We start from the raw sequence: 10,772 nt of genomic DNA on the forward strand, positions 1-10,772 counted from the left end.
CTAATAGATTATATGAAAATTCTCCTACAACAAGAGTTTTACTTTTAAGCCTTAGTAGTGGGGTTTTTAAGTGTTCTAACAATTTTTGACCCAATTTATTTTGATGACTTTATATATTTATATATTGTAGATGTTTAAAAAATCTTATAAATTTTCAGAAAATTTTGAATAATTTATAGGATCGACGACAACTGATTCAAACAATTTTCTTAAATTATTCAGAAATTTTTGGATGGTAAAAAAAAAATCATGCTTTCAAAGTTCGAGATCACTGACAGCTCACCGGCAGCCTGGCTTAGAGTGGAGGCCTACGGGAGAATTCTCCATTGATTATATACAAGTTGCAATAATTAAAATCCAATTGGATGAATATTTTAACATTAATATGAGAGGTCTTCGTTGTTATTCAAGTTTTCACTCCACTGTTTTTCTCTCATTCTCTCCTTCCTGCTACTACTTGTACTAGCTTTCTCCATTAACTCTCTGTGAATCTTTGACTGTTCAACTGAGCTAACTACTGATGGCTGAACTTGTGGCCGGGGCTCTTCTCTCTGCTTCTTTTGATTTTTTGCTAGAAAAGATTGCTTCTCCTCTTGTTGCGCAGTTCTTCACGGGAAATAAAAGTTTTGTTTCTGAGAGGCTTTTCAAGTTGAAGTCAACATTCAATTGTCTCGCTGCGGTTCGCTTCGAAGTAGAGAACAAGAAAATAAAAAACCCTGCGGTGGAGAAGTGGCTGGATGATCTTCTGGATGCTGTCGAAGATGCAGAGGACTTCTTTGGCGACATTGAATATGATGCTCTCAGACCCAAGAAAGCCGAGCCAAATAAAGCGAGAGGAAAGGCAAGTAAGTTACTTTCTTGTTTCTCCAAACATTCTAATTCTACTAATCGTGTAAGGAATACCAATATGGAAGAGATTCTTAGGAGGTTGGAGTACTTGGCAAATCAAATTGGAAACCTGAATCTAGAAAAGAACATTGTTGAGGTGAAACCATCGGAAAGATCACTTGTTAAAACTTCTCTGCCGGATGAACCTCAAGTTTATGGTAGAGAGAATGACAAGGATGCTTTAGTGAAGTTGTTGGTGTCAGATGATGTGGGTAGTGAAAAGATATGTGTCATTCCCATATTGGGAATGGGTGGAATTGGAAAAACCACCCTTGCTCAAATCATTTTCAATGATGAAGGAGTGAGGAACATGTTTGAATTTAAGGTTTGGGTGTACGTTTCAGATAAATTTGATGCCATGGTTGTGACAAAAACAATTCTTCAACAAGTAGCTCCGGGCGATGCTCGCAGTGACATGGATTTGAATTCACTTCAAGTTAATTTGACCAAAAAGTTAATGGGAAAGAAGTTTTTTATTGTTCTAGACGATGTTTGGGAAGAGGATTATGTTCAATGGACAGAAGTGATGAAGCCTTTCAATGATGGGGCAAGAGGCAGCAAAATAGTAGTAACAACAAGAAATGAAAAAGTTGCAGATAGCATTCGAACTGTTGGTACGCATTGTCTTAGAGAATTATCAAAAGAAGAGTGTTGGGAACTATTTAAAAAGCATGCTTCTCGTGGAAATCTTAGAATGTTTGTCGAGAATCCAAAATTGGAAACTATCGGCAGAGAAGTTGCTAAGAAATGCAATGGCTTGCCTTTAGCTGCTAAAGTTTTAGGAGGTCTCTTGAGATCGACGTTGGATGCTAAGAGATGGGAACAAATAGCAAAGAGTAATATTTGGGAGCTGACGGATAAAAGGAGTAAGATTCTTCCTGCTGCTTTAGAAGTGAGTTACTACTATCTTCCTCCACACTTAAAAAAGTGTTTTGCTTATTGTTCAATATTTCCGAAAGGCTATGAATTTCAAAGACAGGAGTTGGTCTTAATATGGATGGCTGAAAATCTTGTGAAGCATTCTGATGGGAATAGAAGAGTGGAAGAAGTTGGTGATGAGTATTTTGATGATTTAGTATCTATGTCATTTTTTCAACTAAAGATCAAATACTCTAATCTACCTTATTTTGTTATGCATGATCTTCTAATTGATTTGGCTAGTGGTGTTTCTGGGAAATATTGTTGTTTGTTAGAGCATGGTGAAGATATTGATAAGTTCGAGAAGAAGACGTGTCACCTTGGATGTGTCAAAAAGCTCCTTGAACGTAGTAATAAGATATCTAATTATGATTTTGAAGCTACACGTTTGCGAACCTTCTTAACATTACGTTCATTTGTTTCTAATATTTGTATTTCTAAGGAAGTAGTTCATAATTTGCTATCAAGGTTGAAATGTTTGAGAGTTTTATCTTTTTGTCAACTCAATATGACTGAGTTATCTGATTCAGTTGGTGAACTAAAACATCTTCGCTATTTAGACCTTTCTGCCACCAACATTGTGATTTTGCCTGAATCTGTTACTGTATTATACCATCTACAGACATTGAAGTTGAAAGATTGTTGTAAACTGAAAACTTTGCCTAAAAACATGCATCATCTCATTAACTTGAGACATCTTATTGTCGATGGAACTAGCCTTGTCGGGATGCCATGCCAAATAAGTAAATTGACAAATCTCCAAATGTTGACAACATTTGTTGTGGGAAAAGATAGTGGAGCCAAAATAGAAGAGTTGGCAAAACTTTCAAGTCTTCAAGGAGATCTATCCATCAAGAAGTTAGAAAACGTGGTCAGCATCACAAAAGAATCGAATCAAGCCTATGTACTAGATAAGAAGCAACTGGAGAACCTGAGTTTGGAATGGTTTCATGATAATAATGATGTTGATGATCCAAAACATGATGAGGATGTACTGGACATGCTTTCACCAAATAAAATGTTGAATCAACTCAAGATTCTTCATTACCCAGGCACAAAATTTTCAAACTGGGTGGGGGATGTTTCGTTTTGCAACATTGTTGAAGTAAGGCTTGATGGGTGTCAGCGTTGCTCCAATTTACCACCACTTGGGCAACTGCCTTCGCTAAAACATCTTTACATTTCCAATTTTCATTCGATAGTGAGGATAGGTGCTGAGTTCTCAGGGAATAGTTCTTCAAAAAAGCCATTTTCATCGTTGGAAACCTTAAGCTTCAAGAACATGTCATCATGGGAGCAATGGAATTCAATGCAAACAGAAGATGCCGCAACATACGGAAAGCTCAAAACACTTGAGATTTCTTGTTGTCCTAAGCTTATCAAGGATTTGCCTCACTTCCTTCCTTCATTAACAAAGATTGAAATTGATGCACATAAGCAATCTGCATTATCTATCCCAAGATTACCATGTGTTAGTGAAATGAGAATTATAAAATTGGATAATGTAGAGTCAGTGTTCGAGGTAATAAAGCCAATGACACCTTCTTCTACTGGAAGTTTGCCTACTGCCACTCTCACTCTCACTCCACTCTACCACTACCCTCATCTTCAGTCTCTTTTTTTGGATGGTTGCGGTGAATCCTTTAGATCACTCCATATGGATTTATTTCTCAATATCAGAAGACTTGAAATTCATTCTTGCAACTATTTTGAAGCTCTCTCAATGTCTGATGGGAAATGTCACGAACTGACATCTCTATCTAAGCTAGTAATTCGATTTTGTCCTTGTTTTGTATCTTTCCCAAATGGTGGACTCATTGCTCCCAAACTGAGTTACTTTTGGATTTCTTGGTGCCCTAAAATGAAGTGGTTGCCAGAGAAGATGACTTCCCTCTCGTCTTTGGAAACTTTGGAGATCAATGGTTGTCCATTGATAGAGACTATTCCTGAAGGTGGTATGCCCAGTAGTTTGTCAACACTTCGTATATGCTATGAATTTTTGAGGGCGAAATGGAATTGGCAAACATTACCCCATCTTAAGAATATTATAACTTTTGGAGATGGAGAGGAATCATTTCCAGGAGAAGGGCTACTGCCTGCCAATATTACCAATCTTGGTGTATCATTTTCAAAACTTAAATGGCTGAACAAAAGTGGGCTTAGTCAACTCTCCTCCTTGCAAACACTTCAAGTCTGGAACTGCCCTGAGTTGCAAACATTGTCAGAAGAAGGGTTTCCAACCTCCCTCGAGTTTTTGAACATATGGGAATGCCCTCTGTTGACGAAAATTTATGACCCAAAAGAGAGTGAGAATAACAAGTACTGGAGCAGGATTAGTCACATACCCCAAGTCACAATTGATGGAGCTACCACTTATAATCCATCACATCCCAATCATCCAAACAACAACTGTGGTTGATTTTAACTGATTGATTGAGGTATATATTTGCTCTTCAAAAGTGTTTATTTTATTTAGTTTTATTCTCTGTATTTATGATTTTTTTATTTCCATGTTGCAGCTTCGCCATTCTTTCACCACTCTACCCCTACCGTCCTCTTCATATGCTTTCTTTGAGTGAGTGTGGATCATTCTTTATATCCCTTCATATGGATGTATTTCCCAATCTTGAAATTCTTAAATTGAAGTGGTTGCCAGAGAAGATGACTTCCCTCTCATCTTTAAAAGATTTGTGGATCATTCATTGTCCGTTGATAGAGACTTTGCCTGAAGGTGGTCAACCCATTACTTTGTCTCCACTTGATCTATCTTCTCAACTTTTGACGATGCAAAGGAATTGGCAAACACTACCCCTTCTTACAATTGTTACAATTTATGGAGATGCTACTGCCTGCCACTATTTTCAGTCTTTCTATCAGAGGATTTTCTAAACTTAGCGGCCTAGACAAAAATGGGCTTCCACAACTCACTTCCTTGAGAATACCTGAAATCGATGACTGCCCTGAGTTGCAGACATTGCAAGAAGAAGGGTGTCCAACCTCCCTTGCCACTTTGTCGATAAAAAATTGTCCTCTACTGAAAAGAACTTACCACCCGGAGTGTGAGATTAGTCACATACCCTATGTCTATTTTGATTGAGCTTGCATTTGCTTTCCATAACATCCTAATCAGCCACACAACAACTGCTCCGATTGATTTGAATTGAGGTATGTATTTGATCTTAAAATGTATTTATTTTGCTCAGTTTTATTCCCTGTATTTATGAATTCTTTATTTTGATGTTTCAGCTTAACCATGCTTTCAATACTTAACCAATATCTATTCGCTAAAGCCTAGCTTAGCACAGTCCCAGATTTGTTTAACTTATTGTTCTTTCAATGTTATTCAACGGATATGTAATCTGAGACTGGAACCATTTGTGCATGGACTGTTTAGAATCCTATTTTTCTGAAAGAGCAAGATATCAGATTTGAATTGTAAATGGCTGTGGGAGCCAACACCACATGTTTTTGGTGAACTAACTGAAGTTCTTTCAAACAATGGTGTGCGTGAGATACCTGTTAAATGCCCAGTTTGCAAAAGTTTTGTGAACTCCCGAATTCATCAGGTGTGTTCAACTACAATTTACAGTTTGGACTCACACTGCTAAATCACACCTCTTGAATTTGAATCTTATTTGTTTTTTTTTTATTTTTCATTATCTAATGATTTGGAAACTATGTCAGTGTCATCAGATGTCAAGATCTGTTAATTGCTGTTGTTGTGGATTATTTAATGTTCTATGCATATTACAGCTTATTTATGGTTGTAATGGCTTTCAATATTACACAGAAAAAAGCACATAGTATACAAATATAAGAAAAATAGTCATGCATGAATATGGTATCATTATGCTACCTTAGTAATTAGATCAAATTTTTAAAGAAAAATTACTAGAGATATCCTACTTAGTACATTAGGACAAATGATAATTTAAAATGGGATTTTTTTGGGTTATATTTTTATGTGTTTTTTTTATGGTTATAGTTCAACTTCAAATGAGAAAGGTGTATATAGCGAAGGCCAGTTTTGAATCGACGAACCTTCCTTTTCCTGATGGGCTTCTTCTTACAAGGTATGATGAAAGATCTTATTTCACAATCTGGTTTGTTTTGCTATGCTCATTGACTTTCTAAGTGGAGTATTTCAAATTGGAATGTCCACATGCTGCATGACTTTTCTCTTCAGTGTATTTTCTTTTCTAATACAGGCTGAGCTTTGTTTCAAAATGAAAATGTAAATGAAAATTTGTTTACTTTGTTTTGACAGGTCTTATGTGTACTCAGAATCTGAGAGTGGAGTGATTTGTGCTTAGATTGCTTAGAATCCTATTTTTCTGTAATAGCAAGATTTGAATTGCAAATGACTGTGAGAGGCAATACTTTCAAGGAAGCTCTTGACGAGTCCGTTGATATGATTTAGATTATGATATAGGATTGTTTGAAAGAATTTATTCAACAAATGGTGTGTTGTAGATACTTGAATGGCCTAATTAGCACAAGTTTATGTACCCCCAATTCATCAGGTATGTTTACAATAACACTACTTGAATCTTATATGTGTTTTTATGTATTTTTCTTTTCCGTACTAATGATATAGAGAGATGTAGTTATTCATATCCTCTAAAATATTTGTTAGTTATTGGAATTTAATAAAACAGTAATACAAATTAGGAAACTTTTCTTGGTTGCAAAATGCTTGAGCAGATCAACGAGTATTAGAGCTGCAATAGATGAAAGTCACGAGTTCAGAATGACCAAATATCAAAATGGGAATCCAGGTAAGCCAGAATCAATCCAAAAAGTACAGATTTTTTTCTTTTTAATTATTCATAACATGCTTCACATGGAAATGCTTCTGCTTTAAAATGTCTCAAATAAGTAAATGAAAAGGAGAAAAAAAATCCTTCTGATATTAAGTAAAACTATTAGTAGTGAACACTGAAAGCATTAACCATTCTATTATAGACATGCTTATTTACATAGAGATGTATATCTAAGCATGCTTGCAAAAATCACAAGTTCAAAGGGCACAACTTCTTCAGGCAATACTTGTAGAGAAGTTCTTTGGTGCCACTGAAATTTACAGAAGATTCTATGTTTTTGCCTAATTGCTCAATGATGAAATTTGTGTTAGTTGAATCTATATATGAGACATGCTATAAGTGACCAATCTGCCAGCCCTTACTTTGCAGTGCAATTCACAACTGGATCAGGCAGTGATTTATGTTATGAATTCAAGAGATTGAAGGAACTCTGGGAAAAGCTATAAGACTCGGACAATCTTCGATATGCAAAGTGGTGGAACATCCTCCTTGGAAGGCATGGGGTATAATAATTAACTACTAGTTCAGGCTGAGGGCATTCTCTAATGATCATCAATGATTAAGGTAAATTTTGCAATCTTGGTTGACTCTTGCCAAATCGTGATTTTCACTTTCAATTATGCCAATGTCTCTCTAATGCAGGGAGATATTTCGGAAAGGCTGGAGAAAGGTAGCTTCCGCAACATGAAACAAGTTATGTTCGTGTTAGATTGTAATTTGGTTATTTTGGTTTTTGTGGGTTTAGGCTTGTTTAGATTTGGTCTTTCATTTTTTTAAAGTATTGTCTGGATTTTATTATTGTTATGATGCATGAGATGTTTTCTATATCTTTATGTAATTTTCAAGTGTCCAATTTGTAACCCCGGTTTTCCTCCGCCATAAGCGAGGACTTTTAATAAATTTGGGAGGAGGTCACTCATGGACAGGTGACCTTCCTCTCTTCCTAAACTAAAATGAAAATGTTTTATGAGCTACACACAGGAAAAAAGGGCAAAGAAAAGAAGACTAACCATTCTATAATAATGTAAAATTAGTAATCTACTGGTTTAATGGTGTTCCTCTTATGTTTTAATAGCTCTCTATATGTCAAGGAACCTCATGTACAGTATTTTATGAATAAAATTGAATGTAAAAGGTGATTTGGGAAGCAAGGTTTCTGTGAAAAGTTTTCTGTTATACAAAACTCAAATAAAGAATTGTAACTAAAGGGTGTTAGTTTCTTTGGTCCGATTAGGGGATTGAGTGACAGTAGTGTAACACCCCACGTCACTATGGTTGCTTTTTGAAATAACGACTGGTCCTGCAAACCAATACATCTTAACTTTGGAGTCCTCAAGTGATGGACTACCGAAAAGAATATGCTTCTTGTTGGCATAAGAGCACTCCCAATGGAGAAGGTAAAATGTCTAATTCTTTATAATATAGAGAAAAAATTGTTAAAGTCTTCCAATGGGTGATGTAAATTTATATTTTTTTACCTAAATGAATAGTATTTCTCTATATGTAGTGAAACACTATTCATCAAGCTATAAATATTTTATTATTTTTTTATAAACTTTTGTATATATATATATATATATGAGTGTGATACTATTATATTTAATTATTTTATTTCTTAAAATGAATAAAATATTTTCAAAACATATAATATTTAAATGATGTAGAGAAAAAAAATAGAAAAGCTGATGTATGGTATAATGTAAAAGTTTGAGGTAAATTATAAAAAAAAAATATGTTTTGGTGGTGTATTTTGTAATACACTTTCTTTATAATATTTAGCTAAAACTCACAAAAACATCATCCATCAGCTCTTTTATACATATATTCATAATAGTTATGTACAAACTCAAATTAATTCATATCTACATTTACATATCATTTATATAATATTTTAATATTATTATTTTTCTTTATAAGCTTTCTTTCTCTTATTTAGTATATATATTTATTATTTCTTTTATCTTTTTCAATTATTTTATTTTACTTTAATTAATAAAATATGTTTAAAAATATAATATTTAAATGATGTAGAGAAATATATAGAAAAGTGGATGTATGGTATAATGTAAAACTTAGAGGTAAAATAGAAAAATGTGGGTTTTTTGGGAGGTATTTTAAAGGATGGAGTAGAGCATACATTGGGAGTGCTCTAAGTAGTACCCATCAATCCATTTAAGCTATCTTCAACTATGTAGTCTCATACCTCTACAGTCTTAGAATCATCACACTTGACATTCCCCAGACGATGGGGATTACACAGCTTTTTACCGGTCTTTCCCTTTGCAAGTAGGATTTAATTTATCAAACCACATATTTAACTAACAAACATGTAACTCAGTGTTGACTATAAGGGTGGCAGGGGTGCTATAAAAGATGGCAAAATGGATTGAGGATGCAATGAATACTTGCTCACAAGTTTCTTCACATTACATTATTTTCATAAAAATAATGAATGGTATTCATTTGGCAATACAACAAATCCAAATTTGACCAAAACTTCCAACACCAGCACCTAAAAGAAAATTGTTAATTACAATTACATTAGATCAAAACATCCCCATTAAATTGGATTGGTCAATCATCCTATTACAATGAATAATTTTCTCACAAGTTTCATCATATTACACATGTACAAAATTACCAACAAGAGCACTTGATCTACACCTAAAGTTCTTTCTTCAACTCCTCTCCACTTTGAGATGGCTGCTCAGTCGTGGTCGACTCTTTCACGAGCTTCCCAACCTTGGGATACTTCTCAATGAACTTGTCCTCCCAATCCTCCAAAACTTGAAGCTCATCAGGACCCAAATCTTCAAGATTGTCATTCATGTCTTGAGGCTTGAAAGAAAGCAGAGCCAAAGCTCTACTAGCTTCCTTCCCTGTAAACATCGCGTACGGCCCTCCAGGACCATAGAACATCCTGAAAAGCATTTTATCAAACACTTGGAGTGCACAAAACAAAAGACTTAAAACGATCACAAAGTTGATCTGGGCAAGAGCCAAATTCTAATCAGAAGAGAAATCAGAGCTCAATCCATCTGGGCAACGTTCAAATTTCTCAGGAAAAGAAAAAAAATTGAGTGATTACCTGGAAGAAGAGACGTCGTAGATCTGACCCCTGACTGAGATAAGAAGAGGCTTATTTGGGTCAGAACCATTATAGGCGCTGAGTTCTAGTTGGGTAATGTCTCCCAATTGAACAGGCTTAGTAGTCGTTTGATCCAAAACACCGTTGAGAAAACTGGAGCTGTTGTTGCTGCTGCTGTTGTTGGGGTTTAGGGAGACGGCGGCGGCGACTGGAGGCTTGTTGAAATCTTCGGGAGAGACGAACATGGCGGAGACGGTTCTGAAGACGACGACGACGAGAGCTGCGATGGTGAAGAAGGCCGCCGGGGAAAGACCCGTGTACGATGTGATCTCCTCCATCACACCTGAGTAAATCGCCATGGATTGATTAGAGAGATGAGAATGTGAAGAATTGTAGAGATGAAGTTATATGAACGAAATGGCTTTAGAAAGTCAAATATGGCGACTTTTACATAACTTAACTAACTAACGAGAGTTACCTCCACCAAAACCAATCTACCTACCACCAAAGATTTATATATATTTAACATAAATAAATAAAAGTATGTAATCTATTATTTAAATAAGAAATTGGTGAAAATCACTCCTTATTTTAAATGATTTTGCACTCTGACTTATTTTTTATAATTTTTTGCAAAATAATTAAGTCTAAAATTCGACCAATTGTCTAAAATTTTCAACTGACTGTTTGAATTTTTCGACCTGTCTAAATTTTTAACTAATTGTATAAATTAAGCGAGACTATTTTGCAAGAAATTATTAAAACTAAGCTAGGGTGTAAAATGACTTTAAAAATAATTAATTTTGACAAATGACCTTATTTAAATTTGCTTAGTACTTTAATCAGTATTATTTAAATATGATTTGGATTAATAAGGTATAGTCATGTTGACTCGTACTGAATTTAATTTGTATAATTACTATCAAATTTTTACTTAAAGTGCGTGTTTGGAAAGTTACTTTATAATTGGAATTGAGTGTAATTCGGATTAATTGCTTAATTTGGCATGTTTGTCTCACTATGTAATTACACATTAATTATATAATTTGAGGTAA

General features: G+C 34.8%; 2 protein-coding genes across 6 annotated transcripts; one reads left to right on the forward strand and one right to left on the reverse strand.

Moving 5' to 3' along the window:
- Positions 1-266: 266 nt before the first annotated feature.
- Positions 267-7,576, forward strand: LOC133824850 (putative disease resistance protein At3g14460). 5 transcript variants are annotated; one of them, XM_062257856.1, is made up of 8 exons: positions 267-4,244; positions 4,326-4,971; positions 5,053-5,372; positions 5,792-5,879; positions 6,074-6,329; positions 6,478-6,584; positions 6,999-7,193; positions 7,272-7,576. In XM_062257856.1, exon 1 carries the CDS (start codon positions 521-523, stop codon positions 4,223-4,225), a length of 3,705 nt encoding a protein of 1,234 aa, XP_062113840.1. In that variant the 5' UTR covers positions 267-520; the 3' UTR covers positions 4,226-4,244; positions 4,326-4,971; positions 5,053-5,372; positions 5,792-5,879; positions 6,074-6,329; positions 6,478-6,584; positions 6,999-7,193; positions 7,272-7,576. The 5 variants fall into 5 exon arrangements, with proteins under 5 accessions (XP_062113840.1, XP_062113838.1, XP_062113836.1 ...); XM_062257854.1 differs by having other exon boundaries at positions 6,511-6,584; positions 6,985-7,193; XM_062257852.1 differs by having other exon boundaries at positions 6,511-6,584.
- Positions 7,577-9,022: 1,446 nt separating this feature from the next.
- Positions 9,023-10,126, reverse strand: LOC133824851 (membrane steroid-binding protein 2-like). The gene is made up of 2 exons (XM_062257857.1): positions 9,718-10,126; positions 9,023-9,549 (listed from the first exon to the last, which is right to left on the reverse strand). Exons 1-2 carry the CDS (start codon positions 10,074-10,076, stop codon positions 9,294-9,296), a joined length of 615 nt encoding a protein of 204 aa, XP_062113841.1. The 5' UTR covers positions 10,077-10,126; the 3' UTR covers positions 9,023-9,293.
- Positions 10,127-10,772: the final 646 nt, after the last annotated feature.

The sequence above is a fragment of the Humulus lupulus genome, chromosome 3 (assembly GCF_963169125.1).
Source record: "Humulus lupulus chromosome 3, drHumLupu1.1, whole genome shotgun sequence".
In the NCBI taxonomy this organism is placed as follows: domain Eukaryota; kingdom Viridiplantae; phylum Streptophyta; class Magnoliopsida; order Rosales; family Cannabaceae; genus Humulus; species Humulus lupulus.